A 20,266-nucleotide genomic window follows, 5' to 3' on the forward strand; every position below is an offset into this window, starting at 1 on the left:
TCCACAGTGAATTCCTCATCTCACTTATGCTTTAGGTTTATAGCTTGAGGGGAAGTCAGCAGTAAGTATTCACCATCCCTGATCAAGAACAGAACCTTTCACAATTAAAACAAAAGGGTGAGTTTTAAAAATGTTTTTTAAAAGTTATTTAAGAAAATCTAACTCCGAAATTCAGTGTTACTGCACTTAAATTTGTAGTGTGGATGTTTTTTGTACGGATCTGTTTACTATATACCATTAGCTCCAGGTTCTGTGTTTCTAAATGACATCATTTGTATAACTTCTGATACTTCTGTATGTAGGTAAGCATCAGCTATTCCATCTTTATCTAATAGCATTTAATGGAGAGACTTGTCTAATGAATTGTACAGTAGTAGGAGACAGGAATACCTGAATACTAATCAGGGTGTTGTCATTGACTTGGTGTATGAACTTGGGCAAGTCACTTAACTGTCTTAAGAGAGAATGATCTCAGAGGGGTATTGTGACAAGGTAAAGTGCTATAAGGCACTAATGTTGATACTATTATCTATTTCTTGTTAGACCAACACTTTTTATTTTAAATTTTCAGGTTTATGGAATAAGTTACTTAGCAAAATTTGGTTTAGCACATGCATAACTGACTTAGTGGTGAGTGTTGAAAGCAAACTGTTTCTTAACAATAAAGAACTATTATTAACTTTCCCTTACTTACTTACCGAATAAAGGCTTCACAAATATGTTTTGCATGTAATAAGTAATTCAGAGTAGCAATACAAATAGAAATGAATCCAAATAATAAACCTACTCCTGACAGCGCTGAAATTTGGAGGGTTTGGGCTCTGGATCATTTACAGGTACAGCGTCAAATAAGAAAAATTAAATGGCATAGAAAACAAAAGCTCTGGAATCTGGTAACTGATTAACTACTGGAAATCAGGAAGTACTAGCTGAGCTGAATAGAAAGGAATGAAGACAGGTTTTGTCATGCCTGTTAGGACAAAATGATTCTTTAGCTGAAGTAAATGTGAATCTTCCTGTCATCTGTGTAACTAAACTTTTGAAAACCATCTTCTAACCACTTTCATGTCCCCAGGAAGCTTATTTTAGTGTCTTTAGATAAAATAATTACAGTTTGCCTGTGTGATGTAACGAACAATTTTGTGCCTGATGAATTGTATTTTAGTGTTACTTAAGGGAAATGAAGGTATGTATGTATAGGAGTATGTAAGAATCAAGATGATAATCTTGTAACAGAACCCTTATCATGGTAAGTATTTACTATATTCCATTTACAGGTTGATGTAAAAATTTACATCTTGTTTATAACTCTTTGGTAGAATACCAGTAAATAGGCTTCCTGAGCACCTAAAAGCTCTGAATGGAAGGCTGAAATAACCTTCTCACTGGTAGCACTGAGTCTGCTTGTTAAAACTAGAGATTTTCTTCAAAGTGTAGGAAAAAGAGCAAGAAGAAATAGATGTTTCTTCTGCATAGGCTGAGAATACTGTTCAGAAGAAACAGTTTAATTTTAGGGGTTAAAATGTCTGATTGCTCATGAAAATTATAAATCATTAAAGGAAGTGTTGCATATTTTAAAGAATATGTAATTTTCCCAAAATAGGGAACATGAATAACCTGTTAAACTGCTCATTATCTGATGTACATTTTGTCAGGTGATAAGTTTAATTCATAAAAATATTTCCTGCATCTGTTTTGGTAGTAGCGCGCGTGTGTGTGTATAGCAAATGTTTCTGACCCAGTATTCTAGTTAATGGTAATTGAATAGCATTGTGTTCTAGTGATAAGAGAATGAGTTAGACATTCCGTTCATTACAGTCATGGTCTGCCTCTCCATCTCTTTGTGCATAAGTTCCCTTGCTATAAAACTGTGGTGATAATACTTTGCAGGGTTGTTGCAAGACTAATTAATGTCTCCAAAGAACGTTGAGATTCTTAGATGAAACGTACCACACCAGTATAGTAAAAGAGTACCATTATTCGCATTCTTACTCTAGTAGTATATCAATGCTTGCCTGAAGCCCTGCTACTGAAAAAGGAGATTGGCAAGAAATGTAAGTGTTTAATTTGTTCTTATTCAAAATCTACTTTGTACCTGGTAGAAGACACCTTCTAAACTATAAAATGTTTCCATAGTGATTTGTTTTCCAAGTCTTGAGCCCTGGAACAGAGCACATTTGTTAAATTCCAACTAAATAGTGAGCCATGTGAGTTAATGGTTGCCTACACTCCTAAAGCAACTAGTTTTGTGTTTTAGTTTTGGCAGGAGTGTCTGTTTTTGACAGATATGCCATATATTATATATGGCTTTGACATTTTTTCCTCTAAAATTCTCATCATTCACATATAAAGCAACATGATTAGGACACTGACTGCTTACCAGATATGCAGGTTAGCTGACTGTTCAGAATTTCTCATTTTTATTAGCTTAATGTTGATACAAGATAAAACTAGCTTTCAATTATATATTTTAAAAATACCTGGGAAAAAATATACTTCAAATCTAGCTGCAGTGTTGTAGTATTTTTGTGGATAGGTCTCTTTCCAGAGGTATTGGATCAGACCACAAAACAGCTTTGGATTACTGCCTAGATGGTATCTGAATTTACAATCTAGAAACTGGCAGCCCTCTATGGGAGAGTAGGCGGAGTTCAGTCCTGTGGTGGAGACAGCAGTTGGTCTTGGTAGGGAAGTGAGGATGGATGTCTCAACCACCTTCTTCTCCTGCTCAGAAAGACCCTCTTTATACCTGCATACCCTTTGAAACCAAGTCAGCATCAAACTCCCTGCTGTTACTAACAGCTTCTTCCTCCAGATAAATGGTAGAGAATTGCTGTTCTCTATGATGACCTCTGGAATGCTGTCACAGGTTCTGATCCCTTGATCTGAAACAGCTAGAATATGTTCAGGTTTAGGGCATGCTGGAAGTCTCAGGCTTTTAAGAGAATCTTAATGGAGGACCAGGTCCTGCAGCCAAGCTAGTTCTAAACATACTGGCACTTGCCTTGCCTTTGGATTAAACCAGCAAGGCCCAGAGGGTGACACTGGTGTGTGGACTATTCAATGTCTTCATATACGCTGCCTAGGCATTTGCACCCTGGACAGGTCATTCCCACTTGAGTTTATTTTAAAGTGAGGATTATGTTTTGCAAGCAGATGTTTCAGCGTAATTCTGTTGTCCCATGAGACAGACAGATGCATACTACTAGTAATGGAGGAGGAAAATGCTGCTTTAAATGTGGTGCTTAGGGCTACGGAGAATGTACTTAAACAACCACATGCTGGTGAGTGTTTTTAGTTATTTTGTGGAGCTGCTGCTGGATTTCTTGTGTTGCTTGATTTCACTGACTATAATTTTAGTCAACTGTTAACTTAAAGCACCAAGAGGACAACACCCGTATGATTTTATACATGTAAATAAATACAATAAACTTACTTGTAGCATTGTTTTTTGGCATTAAAACATTATTCTTAACCCTCTTGCTCTAGAACTACTAACCCACATGAGGAAGGGATGAGAGAGAGAGTTATATTAGCACCATAACCTCCACATTGCTCAGGCATCATGGTAGTGTATGGAATTGAAGCAGTAGGATCACTGATAGCTAGCATATAAGCATGCGATTAGATACCATCCAATCCGACATATACTGACTACCAAAGATAGTGCTTAGTTCAGTGGCTCCAAAAGGACTACTTGTAAGTAAGTACTTATTGGAAGGACTGGACCTATAGGCCATGTCTAGATGTGCATGGACATTTGGTTCCCTAGGGACAACTAGCGGTGGTGCACCTTGTGCTGTTGCTAGTCCCCAGGGAACATCTGTCATGCACGTGTTGGCATGCATCAAGTTACCCCTGGTAGATTAGAGGTGGCTGGGGCCAGGAGTGGTCTGGCTCCAGGAGCCTTAGGGTTCTGGGGGCCTCCAAGGGCTGCAGCAGTGGTGACCCTGCTGTGCAGAGCCTGGCCAGCAGCAGAATGCAGCTCTGGCTGGCCAGGCTCCACTTTGGGCAGCCCATGCTGCCACCGCGTGTCACTCCATTTCTTTTCTCCGCAGGTTTTTTTGACCCTTGGTGTCCAGGGGTCAAAAAATCCATCCATGGTGCTTCCTTGCAACACAGAGAACAACTGAATGTGTGGTATGTAGCACTGCAGACATGTATGCAGCACCACATACCACATTGCCGCATCCAGACTAGCGCAGCCATAGTTACCTCCAAAATAGTCTCTCTCACTACTGGTCTGATCCTTCTCCATTTATCAGCCTGATACTGTTTAACCATTTTTTTCCTGTGAGCTTAATTTGAATAGTTAGCCAGTATGCTTAGTTCAAAGACTCTAAGCAGCAATGTGCCTGAGTTTTATTAATATAATCCAGGGAAGAATCCTAAATGTGTAAGTACTGTGTAGTTGTTCTAATGGCACCTACATCATTTTCAGTAGTTCATTAGCACATTTAATGAGATGGGAATCTACTTTGTTGTGACCAAGTATGTGATCTTGGATTACATTTTTCTGCACAGTCAAATAAATCTCTCCATAATGGGAAGAAAGCGTGGAAGGAAAAGTTCACTTTAAAACATTTTTCAAGTACTGTGGCAGGCTGACACTCTTATCACTTACTGCAGTGTAAAATAGGATAACACTGTTGAAGTCAGTGATACTACACTGCTGTAAAATTCCATAAAAGTATGCACCACAGATTGATGCAGAGAAGGAAAATGCTGAAATAAGCATGTAGTTAACATTACTGACAAAGTGGTGCCTAGTTCTAGCCTTACTGTGCCATACTGGCACTTGCTCTAGCCTTAATGCAATACTTTTTCCACATCGGAATCATACTACCTATGGTAACCTTAGCACGTCTCTTTCTTTTTTTGTATATATAAGGGGATTTTTTTTAACTTCTTCAGTAGAACCATCTAGATTCCCTAAACATTTTAACTGAATATTATAAGTATGAATTTGGAAGAGAATTAAAATTTGAACTTGAACTTGAACTTTACTCAGTTTGTACAACTGAAACTACAAGAAGCAGAGTTTTGTGCTTGTATGTGCTACATTTGTCTCATCCCACAAACTTTGCGATTAACAGAAACTTGAAATTTTCTAAGGAAAATTGTTTTCTGACTCTCAACAGAGCAAGGAATATTTAACTTTCCTAAGCAACTCACTCATAAGAAATCTGAGTCCAAAATGTGCATTTCCAAAGCAGCTTTCTAGAAACAGAAATGTGAGTTCTGTTTATGATACTGTTAAAGACGACTTATCAGATCTTACCATAGATTTGAGGATAGCTTTCTGTCTTCAGCAGGAGGACGCTGCTAGCAAAATCCTCCTAGTTCGCTGAATTTTCAGAGGCTGTAGGCTTTAAAAGAAAAGGTAGTAACATGCTTTGGAAAGATTTGAGATAATAGGAAACTTGAAACTATTCTTGCAGTAGCTAACTATTCTGCAGTTGACTGACAGGCCAAAGTTAGTTTTAGCTCATTTAACAGCGTTCAACTTCTAGGGCAGGGGTTCTCAATCCCCAGGCCACAGCCTGGTGCTGGGCCGTGGTGGGTCGGCTGCCAGTCTGCAGCACAGTTGGCTGCCGAACCAAAAGTGGCTACGGCAAAATGTGGCCACTCAGAGCCAGGTGGAGAGGCTGCAGTTCTTTCCACAGGGTCCGGGGATATCTTTGCTTGTCTTCCAGCCAGAAATTCCAGCCCTGGCTGGCTGGCTGTGACTGCTGGGCCATGGTTTGCCAGACCGTGGCCACTTCTGGGCCATGTTTTGCTGGGCTGCTGCATAAAAATTTGAGAACTCCTATTCTAGGACACACATGCAAACTCAGCTTGGACCCTCACCACTCAACCCCCCCCCCAAAAAAAAAAAAAGTTTTCTTCTTCAGACATATTAAAAGAGTATTTTGGATCTAATTGTTATTTAGCATATCATCATCTGGAGAGTACCTGCTAGCAACTCCAGTATTCAAGCATGTGACCTAACTCAATAATCTAACAGTAAGGTTAAGTAGCAACAAAAGGCTGGTATGGTAAAAACACATATGTACGTAACATTATTCATACTACTGCTTATGTAATACATGTGTGATCAGGACTGACTTCTAACCAAGCAATGGCATGTCTTTCGAGCATACATTTAAGCCCCATCTCTAAGTCAGTGATTCTCAACCAGGGAGCCAGGGCATAGGTGACTGATAGGAGAGGCACGGGGGGCACGTGCCCTCCCTGACAGGGCCGTCCCCACCGCCAATGCTGCCAGTGGCTTCTGCTGGTTCTTGCCAGCCCCCGTCCCCACCACTGATCCAGTGGGCAGCTTCTGCAGATGCCCGTCCAGACTCAGGAGGCACCAGTCACCCATGAGTCAGGGCACCCTGGAGTACTGCCAGATCCTTTGTGGTGTGAGGTGATAAGTAGCTAAACCAGGCTCAGGCCCATCCCTGATGTCCTTGGACGAATCTCCACCTCTACCCTTGGGTTTTGAAATGAGATGCCAAGTCATGGAGGGGTGCCTGCAGGCCAGAAACCATCATTCTGATTTCCACTGTTTCTGTGTGCACCCAAACAAGGGCCAGATCCATGGAGAGTGATTCATGTCAGTGTAGATTTTTCATGCCGACTTCCTGCTTATGGGGAGCCTGCTCAGAGCCAGAGTTTTGTCAGGCCAGCAGAGACCCCCCCAACATCCCCTTTGTTTTTTGGGCTGGTTTCAGAGTGTCTCTGAAGGCAAGGCAAAGTCCTGCACCACCACTGCCAATTCATCCCCCCTGCTAGTCCCCACATGTTTGCCGCAAACAAGACACGGGCAGCTGCACATGCTTGAGACAAAACCCCTCCCTCTCCGCCCCCCTCCGCCTCGCGCCCTCACTGCCACCCCCGCGCGTCGGCCTCTGGAGCTAGCGGCGCAGCATCAGGGGGCAGCAGGTACGATTGGCTCTCCCGAAGCCAACCAGAGAGCCGAGGGGTCGGGACTAATAGCCGCGCACCTCCCCTCCCTCCCACAGTGTGTCCAGCTGCTTGTCACCCCCCCAGGCAGGGGAAGCAGCGTGACCACGTAGGCGAGCTCCCCAGGGTACTTGTCTCTGATATGTCCTCCATAGGAGGTCTATATTGAGCAGATTCTTTTTGGTATTGGGTGGTGGAACCGGAGCGTGCTCCATCCACTCCATGCATTGACCTGGTATTGTGCTTCCAGGACTGATGCAAAAAAACAGAAAAAAAAAAAAACAAACCTCCCCTCCCTCCCTAGGAAAACATCCCCTCCAGGCGCTGCACCCCCTCCCCTGACGGAAAGTCCCGCGAGCATAGAACGGGACGTCTCGCGAGAATTCTCCCGCGGCGCTGATTGGCTGGGCCGGGGAAGGAGCCGAGCTTGAGTTTCTCTTTCCAGCGGGCGGTGTGAGGAGCTGCCGGAACCAACCCGCCGCTGGCAGGTAACGGCACATGCCCCCCCCTCCCCTCTGCGCGGGGTCGCCGTTGGGGGCGGGGCCAAGCGGGCCCCTCAGGCAGGGGGAACCCCGCCCTGCCGGGCCCTGCAGCCCCTCGCTAGGCAGGGGGTATCTAGCTGCAGCAGGCCCCCAGGAAAGATGCTTTCACCCGCGGGGCTAGGGATGCTGCATGGCTTAATGGCTTGACCTGTGCCGTGTAGGCGCTGCGGCCCGCGTTGGCCTCCCAACTCTTCAGGACAAGCCGGGTAAAGAACTGCGATTGTTTTAATAGGCTTTGTCCGTAAGGTTGGACGAGGTGTGTCCGCGCTGCCTTCCTCATGAGCGTTGATCTGTGGACTGCAAGCTGGCAGGGCTTGGCTGGAGGCTGCTACCTGTTTTAGCACTAAAAAAATCCCAAAGATTACTCCTGGGAGTTAGGAAACACGTGGGCGTCTTGGAGCATGGGCGCTCAGTGCCCGGGCTCTCCACATGGCAGGATCAGGCCAACGGCCAGCCCACAGGGCAAAAAAGTTAAGTAGCATTGACTGCTACTATATACTATGCATCTAGTCTGACAGTCTTAACCCCTGGCAGGTCTTGGGTGCTTGAGAGCCCACTAGTTGTTCCTAAGCTTGGGGACAGCTGCTGAGCAGTATCCACAGGGCTAAGTAAAGGAGCCACCATGATCATTTCAACAAAGTACTAACACAGACACCCATTTCTGGAATTTATAAACATTGAGTGACACCATTTCTAAAAGTAGATGTTTGCTTTGCTTAAAAAGAGATGGTCATTTTATGAAGATCTATATGGACTCCTGTGTGAGAGAGCTCATTTTGATGCTACATAGGCCAGTATCCTGCATCTCACAGTGGCAGAGTGGATGCTAAAGGGAACAGTATTTATGCAGGGCTTATTCAGACAGATCAGCCCCCTTTCTGCGGATCTGCCTGCAGAAAGGAACCAGCTTCTAGCATTCAGAGGCCTAGAAAACCCTCATTTGTAGGCTATACTCCTGTTATGTTTAATGCAAGTTCATGAACTTACCCTGTACGTGTGTGTTCAGCGCTCTTCCGAATCTGGTTAAATGGTTAGCTGTTATGACATCTTGTGGCAACGAGTTCCAGAAACTAATTAGACACTGGGTTAAAAAAAAAAAAAAAAGCAATTTCTTTGTTTGTTTTAAACTTGCTTTCTAATCATTTTTTCATATATCCCCCTTGTTCTGCTGTTGTGAGAGCTAGTAAATCTTTTACTTACTTCACACCATCCATTATTTTATAGTTCTCTATCATATCCCTTTTCCAGTCATGTATTTCTCTAAACTGAAAAGGCTTAGCCTACATAGCTTGTCCTCATATGGAAGCCTTTCCAGACCCCTGATCATCCTTGCTGCCGTTCTCTACTCTTATTAGTTCATCTATATCCTTTTGGAGGGAGTTGGACCACAACAGCAAACTGTACTCGGGGTGGGAGCAGACAGTACTATAATGACACAACACTGGTACCCATCCCAGTCTTGCAAAGTCCAGTGAGGTATCTAGACATCCTACTCTGATTTAGGGATGTAGGGCCTTCTCTGATTTAGGGATGTGGGAAGGCATCAAACTGCTTCCTTCCTGGATCTAGTGGTTCCTTCTTCCTCTACTGGAGGTGGTCTGCAAACATGTCTTTCTATATGTGGTTCACTTTTTTTTTTTTCAAGCTTCTTTTCACAGCCGTGAAGCCTGGTAGTCTGATATGATTATGTTTCTCCTGCATTAGTGCAACTGTACAGTCTTCTTTAAGGGACACTGTGTGTGATCTTATCTTGAATATTTGCACTATGTGCTGAGAGTGATGATTCGTTTTGGATATTTGGAGCAAGTAGAATTTGGGACTCAGATTACACTTTTTTTTCTTTCCTAACATACTGTTGATTACTCCTAGCCTTTGCTGGATATGTGAGGAGAAGCCTTACTTTTCACCTGAGAAGCTCAGGTCTAAATGTCTGTCTCCTGCATTCTTGGCCAGAATCCTCATTTGACAATAATATTATCTGGATTTAGCTGGATTATTTTCTTTCTCATTTCTAATCTGCGTTACATAATTATGTCAAAGATAAACACAGGTACATAGTAAAAATCCAGTCCATTCCCAAAGATCTTACAGTTTAAATAGACTTGACAAAGGAAGAATTATTATCCACACAGGAAACTTGAAGGATAGAGAAACAATGCGGCTTCTCTAACATTATACCTCCAGTGTTTGTAGCAGGTACAGGAGTTGAACCTGAATCTAAGTTCTGATCTAGAATTTAATCACAGCACCATGTTTCATCTATAGTATCCCTGAGGAACTCTGCTGTCTTATTGAGCCTATCAGGAATGTAAAGCTACCATAGAGCTATACCAGAATATCTATCTGAGTAATGTATGTGTAATTTCTGAAGGAAACAAAGGACAGTGCTGAAGACAAGAGCTCCGTGACACTGTTGGATCCCCTGAGATCTTCGTAAACTTTTACAGGGAGATCTGCAGGCTTGAAGACCAGCCTCCTATTCTCTTTTTCATAAGGAATATGATTGTTTCTACACAAAACATAGAGAAAATGTACAATGGAAACCTTTAAATGCCCTTATGGGGCGGGGGGGCAGTTTAGGCCCATATTTAAAATTATTTACATAAAAAATACCTACACGCTCACACACACATGCCTTTATGATTTCACTAGCCAAATTGGCAACTTTCCAGCTTTTATTTCCAAATTGCAAAATGTTGAAAGCATACAGAATTTTTGGCAAGCAGGAATTACATATGTTTTAGATAGGGGAAAGAGTAAACATCCTTAAAGTCTAATTTTAATTTGAGCTCTGTTTTCTTTTTCTCCAAAATAATTTTTATTCTTAAATAATTGTGTGGCTTCTGGCAAGATAATTAGAACTAACCCCTACTGCAGGATGAATGATTGTCAGCAAATAAGCACACCTTGACAAAGACAGACAGTGGGCTTTGTTCTTCATCCATGGCTGCAAGTCATACTCTGATAAATGCAAATGTAAGTGATGTCAATCTGTCATTACAGGCATGCTGCTCTTCAAAAACAGCTTCATAACAATGTAATATAAAACTACAAGGGAAGGAGTGAACCAGATACAAGTGAAAAATAAGGGACAGAAAAGAGAAGATGAATGCTTCTGCAGGAAGCTGTGGGAGCCCTTGCTCGGCTGAGTCCGCTGGTGATTTCTTCAAGGAACTCTGGTCCAGGCTGAAAGAATGTCATGATAAAGAAGTACAAGGTAAACTGTTTTAACAGATGTTGTGTTTTCTGAAAATTAGTAAATGTCAGTACTATTAGTTTTAAAATGTCACTTCAGTCAGTTGCGCTTGTTTTAAAAGGAAAACTATTAAAGCTGAAGTTCCAATACTGCCATTAGATCCTTGCCATGGACTACTAAGCCAATATGAAACCACTCAAATTGGTAAAATTCAGGTTGCTTAGGAAGTTGGACTAGGTCAGTATTTTTCAATTAGTAGGTTGTAGAGATACCAAAGATGTACTGTGGGGATAAATACAGAGAGATTCAGGGGTTTGGCCTTCCCCAGACATTGCCATGTGTAAAGAACAGCCCAGTATCCTAAACTGGAAACAGCAAAACCACATTACTGTGGCACTACTGACACACTAAATAACCCTGCTGAAAAGGAGATCAGATTAGCTCAGACACATCATGCATACCTGGCTACTCTGCTTCTATTTCAGAGCTATCATGAACACAGCTAGTTTAGATATCTCTGCAGCATGCATGGCAAGCAGACCATGAGGGAGGTAGGCTCTAGGGATCCATGTGGTGTTGGGAGGGAGTTTGTGAGGTACTACACAAGGTTGGAGGAGAGGTGGGTTGTAGGGGTCTTTGAAGAGTCAGAGGTTGCTAGAGTGGTTACAGCATGTATGAAGATCAGGTGGAGTTGAGCTTTGAGGCTGCACAGTGGTTGTGGGTGATCTGTGGAATCAAAAACCCCATTGGACTAGATCATAGAGATCCCTTTTGGGCTTGCAATATAAATATTCTTGCAGGAGTGGAACTTTAGCTGTTAAATCATATTTCATGAGCTGAGATCAACCAAGAAACATAATGCAGCCTCATCTGGCAGCTGTAATTGGTTTGGAGATGCTTCAGTACTTCATAGTTGAGAGTTGCTGTAAAATAGCAACCAATTATTTTTTCTCTCTTCCCCCTATCTTTTTGTCCCTACATATATATAAATAGTAAAATAGATGTACACATCACATTCTCAGCTCAGCTGAAGGCAAGCCAAGTGGCAATGTCTGTTATATTCTATTATAACTTAAGGCTTCTTCTGCAAAAAGTGTTTTTTTTTAATTTCTATTATTTTAAATGTTCACGATGAAATTCATTATTTAAGCTCTTTGTTTTGGAATTATATTATGATGTCCACATTTTACTCGCACCACGGTTATAACTTATTAGGCACTGTACCTCTCCATTCTTTGATTGGTGAGAAATTAAAACATTCATCATATGACTTATTTTTGTTACATAATGTCCATATTTTTTTCTTTATATATTTGGTCTGAAATTGAAGATCTCATCATACAATCTTGACTCATGTGATGAGGTTTTTTTTTTCCAAGTGGGGTTAAAGCATCATTTCATTTGAACTTCAGCAAATGCATCTTTGTTTGTTAAAGATTGTATAAAATGCTCTGAAAGAAAAGTGCTTATGACTTAATTTAGTCCCTGCTCTTGCAAGTGGCTGTGTGCATGTAGACTCTTGTACTTGTAGGAAGCCACAATAATCTCAAAAAGACTTCAAAATTATAGTGTTAGTCCTTCATTGTCAAATACTTAAGAGTGCAGATGTTTCCATTCCCGCCACTGAATTTAGTAGAAGACTTGAGTCCAATCAGCCACTTACACCATTGAGCTTTGAGTGTTTGACTAAGCATTCACAGATTTCTGTTAATCTGTAGTTTAGTTAAAAGGTAATAAAAGATTTAACAACTGATATTGGCTTGTTTTACATTTTTAATATCTTAGTTCATATTCTATGAGAGATCAGATAATATTATAGTACTTCCTTAAAATCTGCAATGTTGTGTTCATTTTTAAATTGTTTTTATTTTGTGAGTTAAATTTGATCTTCATCTGGGTTTCAGTAGGGTTGAGATCACCAACAGAGCACATGCTGAAGCATCAGCGTAGTGGGATCTGATGAACTGTGGCATGTCTGAACACCAAAAACCTGAAAAACAGAAGACCTAAGATTTAGGAATAGTGCTGAATACTCTTTATCTAGTTCTTTGTGGCATTCAGCATGTGATTCTAAAGTTTTTGCACTCTGTATATTTGCAGATCCTTTCCAAAATGTATGTTGGGTGGGGTGAGAGAATTTTGCCACTAGGCAGACTTTTTTTATTCCTAGCCCTTTGTCAATGTGTCCCACAAAGTTGGGTAAAATTAGATCTTCCATGATAACATAAAAGACATGCCTGAAGGATACTTTTTTTTTTTTTTTTAAAGGTGGGGATCCTCCTATAGAACTTGGTACAAGAGGATATTTTAAAAAGTTCAAACACAGACTTGCCTGGAGTTTCCTGGTTTCTGAAGTCTATAAATAAGAATTAAAATTGACTCTTGAGTTTCAAATCTAGATGTCAGCAAAAACATGGTGTTATTTAGGGGAAATGGAGTATTTGCTCAAGAAATACTTTGGGTCTTGGGTTGTACACTGACTATAGGTGTTACTTGACATTGCTGCATTTGTTGAAGGTCTGTTTGCAGTCCTGCTATTCAGGAGTTTGTAACCTGTTAAAATAGCATAATTTATACAAATGATGCATTTTTGGAAAACCTTTATGTTGTTTGTGAGGAATTATTGCATAAATTGGAGAGCTTAAAAACATTTTCCCACTAACTTGTGGTTTGTCATGCTAACTCTAAAAAGCTATTCTTGAATTCAGTAATCTTGCAACTTTAATACTTTGTCATTAGAAGGTAAAGGTGGCTTTTTCAGCTTTCGATTATTTTTTTTCACCTGGCCAACTTATTTACCTTTGCAAAGCTACTCTTCTCAAAGTCACTAGTGAGAACAGTTTGTCCAAGTCACCTTGGACAATTGCATGTTGCCTAATTAGCAAAGCTGCTGCACCTGTAGCATCATTGATTTAGCAGAATTTGTGAACTCTTACCACCTGTGAAAATGTTGTCAAATTTCTCTGTACCTTGGTTTCACATCTGTAAGATGTGCTTGATATTTACCTACTTCACACAAGGTAGAAATTTATTATCTGATGATAGTCTGTGAAATGACTCAATTCTACCAGTATTTACACCGTATTTAATCGTTAGTTGGTATACGCAGTATAACTATTCTAGATGTGTATTTGTAACTTGTGTCCCTCATTAGCATGGTATTTGACCATAACTATAAAAGTAAATCTGAAGGTGTTTCTAGACAATATAACTATGTCTGTATCACCATGAGCAAACACAAAAGAATTTTTTTGTATAGTGATACAAGAAATAGTTTAAGTTATTCTGCCATCTTCATCTGTTTGAAGACCAGGAAACAGTGATAAGGAAAAGCTGAGGCTTATGGCAGTACGGTAAAAGCTGCGCTATCCAGCACCTTACAATGCTTTATTAACTGGCATGCCAGCTTGTAAGGGAAAAGTGAAACCAGAAGTGCCCACCATGGCACTTACCATTTCACTGAGCCCCCGTGGCCCGGGTCATAGCAGCTTGCATGGGGCCCCCACTCCCTGTCCCTTGGGGCCCATGGGAGGGGCAGCGATGTGGTGGAAAGAGTGAGTAGCAATGCGGCAGGAGGGACAGTGACACCCCGGACATGGCGGGAGAGGCAGTGGCCTGAACAGGTAAAGTTGCCTGTTGGGCCTGCTCAGTTAACTGACATATTTTGTTATCCAGCATCCCCCATTCTTCATGGGTGCCGGATAACAAAGCTTTTACTGTAGAATGATAAAAGGAAGTTCTCTCAGTGAAGTATCATTATAGTGGAGATGGAGGTTGAAAGTGGCTGAGAAAGTAAATTATGTAGAAATTCTCTACCATCTTCACACTCATAATTATATTATATCTTTATTTTTAGTATTTATGGTCTGTTCTTGTCATCTAATCTACATCAAATTCTGGGACCGGTTAGGACATTGAACTTTAATTTCTGAAATCTCCTGTAATGGATTTTTTTTTTTTAAAAAGAATTTGTCCTGCAAAATTTAGGCATTTTCATAGATTATTATGACTATCATTTTAATAATTACATGGTATGATAAGAGGTAAACTTTTTACCTTGACTAGCTCAAGATGTGTAGCAATCTTCAAAATGTCTTTAAATTTACCCATCTCCTTTAGTAAATGAGAGAAGACAGAAGAGTGGGCATTTTTCAGAAGCAGTATTTGTGATTAAAGCTTGACTTTAAGATTTAAAAGAGGCGCTACCAGGTATCTGCATTTATAGTAAGGTGTACAACCTTTTCCTTTTTGGTCACTGTTTAAGCATGGTCTGTTCTAAAGGTGTGGTCACAGTCCAGTTTTTTTATGAACAGATATCTCCATTACGCAATCTTAAATCTTTATCTTATCAGATAGAACCCTCCCAAACCCACTGCCAAAAGGAGGCAAAGAAATGTGTTTCAGATTCCATTAAACATAGTAAAAATTAAGTCTCTCTTTTAATGTAAATATGGCATACATTTGAACAAACTCCTCTAAGTGCTTTGTTGATTTCTCTTTATTGTTGCCATTTGTTTAAAAAATGAAATTAGATGCTAAACCATAAATGAATCCTGTGTTATACTGAAATTGAAATACATGGGTCCAAAAATCAACCTGCTACATTTAAAAATTCCTTAAAACCTAGTTACAGGTCCTGTAACATTACATATGAAATGTTACATATTTATATTAACAACATTTTTAAAATCGACAATTGATTTTAAAAATCAGACTTAAAAATATTCGTCAGGTCATTAACATGGTAGCATTTTAGAATAATTAAACCCTAAGCTAAAGTTAATACCCCAACACTAGGTTCCCTACAAATTGTACACCTGTACCAAAAGAAAGCATCTGGACAGAGGGAAGCTGCTCATGACTGAACTGATCTAATGTCCCCTCATTAGAGTAGAAAATTAGGTGCTTTCATTTGTTTCTTTTACTCCAGTAATTATTGTTACTTTAAATCAGCAGTTTGCTGTATGTTAAGGACCGGAAACAAAACATTTAAAAAAATTCAGATGTAAACATATTAATTAGTGGGTCAAAGCTGCCTGATCCTCTGGAGGGAAAAAGGAAGAGATTATGGATAACAGTAGTAATTCTACACTCTTGGATAAATGTAACAAACTGGATTCCTGCCTTCTCAGTGCAGTCATTTGAATTAAAAGAACAAAATTAAAACCCTTTAAGTCACCAGTTCAGTTCCTACTGAGTTCAGGTGAGTAAGGGATAGTGTTACTTGTAGCACAGTACTTTGCCTTTTGAGCCCTGCCTCTTCAATTGGTGGCTCAGGTTGCCAATGTTACAATCCTAAATACTTGCTGAACAGACTACCTGTTCATACAGGAGACGCATTGTTGTGAAGCTTCATTCCTTCCGATGGGTGTGGAGCAGGATTAAAGCACACTTTGTAGAGGTTCTAATTGCAGGTGCCTAATTGAGTTGATGAATAGTAACCACTTTTAAAAAAATAAACCCTCTTTCTGTGCTGATCTGCATGACAGAACAGAATGTCTCTCAGGTGTTGAATGTTTGTGAGATAAAAGAAATCTTTCCTGTTTCCCAAGAACTAACTTTTGAAGTAGTCTCTATGTATTTTCTATCTCATTGTCACAAAGCAGTTGTCTTGTAACGGTCCACGGTATGCATTCATTGAATCTTTGACTTAACTATTGCTTTCCAAGTAGAAGCCTGAAGAGTCTTCAAGAATAAAGACCAGCATTTATATCAGTAAATAACTTTATTTGTTCATCTGTTCTGGGGGTGGAGATTTGTTGATGAGACCAGCTTCCACTTTCCCTAACCAGTGACAGTTTTTATTTTGTGCTTGTATTTTGGTTGTATTGGTGCTCTGTCAATTTTTTTTTCTGAGGCTTTAGTTTCATGAGTTTATAATATTAAAATACTTTTGAAAGTAAAGTTATAATAGGTTTGTTAGGTTAAAAGACTTTCAAATATGTGTGAAATTGATCTTTTCATAATTTCTGGTGGTATGTTTGAGGAAAGCTCAGTTGCAGGGAGGAAATTTCCTTTCCAGCAATTTCTTATGTTTTTTGTTCCAAGTTAAATTGGATAGCTCAATATTCTTTGCAGAGTAGGGATCCCAGAATAGGGAAAGAGTGAGAGGGAAGGGTCAAGAGGTTGTGAATAATCTTTTCAACCATCTTAAAGAGTTTTTTTATTGGGAAGTTTCTGGCTGAGAAGCATCTGGCAGGATGACTCTCAGTAAAGTTGGGGAAAGTCACCCCCTTGTGAACTTTGAACCTTTAACATTGCTCCTTTGTGCATTTCCTTTATGATTATATTCAATTACATGAATAGACAACTGAAGTTTAAATACAGTGTGTTATAAAGTTGGGGTTTTTTACACAGCCTTATATAGTACTGTGTATAGTTCCATGTGTGCAAAGTTCATGAAAATAATTTATATGACTATTACACAAGGAACCCATATTCTTAAGATAGTACACATGAAGTCCATTTTTTTTTCACAAAAGAGAAAATTCTCTAAAGGGGTAGCCATGTATTCTTATTTATTAAGAGCTCCTACTTCTAACCATCAGATTGGGGGATCTTCATAGTTTCTCCAGTCCTCAGCCCAAAGGTGTTCCAACTTGGTGCATAAGACCCAATAGACATGGTGTCAAGAAGGTGGCCAGCCAATTTCACAAGGAGATCATGTGGCTGGCACCCACTTTTGTAGGCTGATTACAGTGGGGCTCCCCAAGTGTCTGACTGGCTGAGGGGCTCTGGTGGCCCTGCCCCTTGTTTCTCATTGGTTATGAAGGCTGTCTGTCATGCGGCCCTGCCCCTCACTGTTGATTGTTGGACAGGGATGGGGCTGCACAAGAGGCAGCCTTCTCAGCCAATCAGCAGCAGGCAGGGGGGGCAGCAGCTAGATGAGCTCTCTTTCATGCCTGCAGCCTCCCTCCCCATTTTCCTTCTGGCCAGTTCTGAGGCCAGGCCATAGTGCCACGAGGACTGTGGGCTTCCTCTGGGGAGCCAGCATTTGATTTTTAGTAAGGTTTTTTTTGGGGGGGGGGTCCCTCCAGATTTTGCAGGCACTCCCAATTTCATAAATGAAAATTGCAATTTTAGTAGGTTCTTACCAGTAGGACATACTGCCCTGATCTTGGAAGTTCATCACATGTTAGTGATGGTGATTTTTTTTTTCTACAGGAGTAAGCAGGCATATTTCCACAGTGATTTATACCAGAAAATGTCATGAAACTAAATAGCTATTACCTCATGTATATCTTAATCTGTCATAGCTACCATGTGCCTAAAAACCACTGTAATAACAAATGTAAGCTCTGAAGCCGTTTCAAAGTAGGATTTGGCAAACCGCAACGCCAGACTTTAGCATAGGGTCAGACTGTAGCATGAGTTCCAAATTACCTGTAACCGAAGTGGGGAAAAGTGCAAGAAAAATATTATGCATGAATATCGAAGTTCTCATTAACAAAAGTGCAGCTTAGCTATATAACTATGTTAATAAGTACAATAATGCTCTTTTTAATTTTCAGGCTTACAGTTGAAAATATCCAAACTGAAGAAGGAAAGATGCTTGTAAGTACCCACCCGTCTTACAACAAGCAGACCTACTCTGTTAGAGCAGACTTTTTAATACAGTTAATAAACTGTGATTCCTGCATGGCTAGTTGAGATTTGGAGGCCTGATGATGTAGCTATAACTCTACTTGCCTGAGTATCCAGTCTGAAGTCATTTATAAATATGCGAAACTGCTTGCAGTTTCTAGAACTAGAACTCCGCATCTACCTCTGATTAATTATCTGGTGTTGCTATCTTATCTAGGGTATTTCTAGGATTTCCATCAAGGATGTTCATCAGGTACAAAAAATAAGTAGAAGAAAAGCTTTTAAACTGTGGCCACATCTGTACATTATAAAGGAATAGAAGGGGTGAAAGCGCATTTAAATCTTTAGTTAGCAGCTGTTTACTTTTTATTTTCAGTCTGATTCATTAGATACATATCAAGCTAGCTAATTTCTTAACCTGGATTAGAGGACTAACATATGCCATAGTATCACGAACCGCATTTACAAAATTTAAATGTTTGTTTCTCTATTAGTTTCAAAAGTCAAATTAAATTCAGTGCTGAATTCTGTTAATGCAATGTTTTATTTGTAAAGTTACACAATGAAAATTTCATAATGTTTATAAAGTATTAAATTTCAGCTGCTATGTAAAAGAAATAAAAAATAATTATTACACTTATGGTAAATTCTCTTTCCAATTTGAAAAAGAGCTTACTTGCATTAAATACATTATACATTATAAAACTAAATTATACTGACCAATCAGCAGCACTACACTCTTTTTAGATGTGACACTTGGCATAAATTATTTGTCTGCCTTCTTTGAGGTAGCAACTTTCAAATACAGGCATACCTCGTTTTATTGCGCTTCGCTTTATTGCGCTTCACAGATATTGCTTGAGGCAGGGTTGCCACAAACCTTCAATTGGTAAAAAACCGCAAGTCTATCGGCGCCATTTTTCCAACAGCATTTGCTCACTTCGCATTTTTTAGCAATAAAGTACTTTTTAATTAAGGTATGCACATTGTTTTTTTAGACATAATGCTATCGCACACTTAATAGACTACAATATAATGTAAACATAACTTTTATATGCACTGGGAAACCAAAAAATTCGTGTGACTCGCTTTATTGCGATATTCTCTTTATTGCGGTGGTCTGGAACCGAACCCGCATTATCTCTGAGGTATGCCTGTACTTAAATAGATATGAACTTTTCCCATGCTCTCTTAAAAAAAATTCTTTATTTCCTCTTGGTAACTCCAGGAGGCCCCCATAATCTTTCTATCAGCTTTACTAACATGCCCGTCTTTATGGTAGTGAGGCTCCGAGAAACAAAGACAGTTGTATAGCGAAGCAGAATGTAATGAATTCTTCCCTTTCCTGTTATGTAAAATATCTTGAAACTGCCTGTTTTTGTGTGCTGTATTGTACTGCAAGTTCAAAGTGAACTTGCTGTCCACTTTCAGCATTACTGCTTTTTAGGCTTCTTCCTTCCATGCCTGGTTGTCCTTTTATATTTTCCTAGCTGAAGTAGTCTTCATTTTCCAAAGTAACATTGGGTTCCAATGTTGTCCGTCTCATGTTGCTAACCTCTCCAGGTCCCTTTTTGTTTATCCTCATTAGCATTTACAGCTCTTCTAGATCTCAATGCTGTGTGCATATTTCAGCTAAACACATCCCATTCGTATATTCCATTTATCATTGTCTTTTCAAGGCAGAGCTGTTGAGGATTCCTACTCAGCTGGATGTTGTCCCACAAATCTGCCATTTTGGAAAGTTTTACTGTTCTGCCTTTTGACCATTTGGTGTCACTCTGGCATCCAAGGTGGTAGGCTCCTGCATGGTATTTGCTTCTATCCTCTGTCTGAGATGCTGACCTAAATAAACAGCCAGGAGGAGGTGGTAGTGCCAGTTAAAGAAGGGAAGGGCAGCAGCATAAGGGAAATTATCACTTTATTAGTAGATGTTTTGGATGGGGAAACCAGAAAAAAGATGACAAAGCTGAGATGGAGATACAAAGCGCCCGAG

The 20,266-nt window shown here is 40.1% G+C and overlaps 1 protein-coding gene across 1 annotated transcript in view; it reads left to right on the forward strand.

Annotated features, from left to right (window-relative positions):
* The first annotated feature begins 7,302 nt into the window (after window positions 1-7,302).
* The window catches only part of RBBP8 (RB binding protein 8, endonuclease), a 67,470-nt gene continuing 54,506 nt past the window's right edge, over window positions 7,303-20,266 (forward strand). The window contains exons 1-3 of the mRNA XM_019546942.1: window positions 7,303-7,439; window positions 10,497-10,710; window positions 18,201-18,243. Coding sequence (XP_019402487.1) covers window positions 10,599-10,710; window positions 18,201-18,243 — 155 coding nt within the window. The 5' untranslated portion in view covers window positions 7,303-7,439; window positions 10,497-10,598. The remainder of the gene's footprint in view (window positions 7,440-10,496; window positions 10,711-18,200; window positions 18,244-20,266) is intronic.

Source organism: Crocodylus porosus, unplaced genomic scaffold (assembly GCF_001723895.1).
Source record: "Crocodylus porosus isolate Cpor-Errol unplaced genomic scaffold, CroPor_comp1, whole genome shotgun sequence".
Lineage (NCBI taxonomy): Eukaryota > Metazoa > Chordata > Crocodylia > Crocodylidae > Crocodylus > Crocodylus porosus.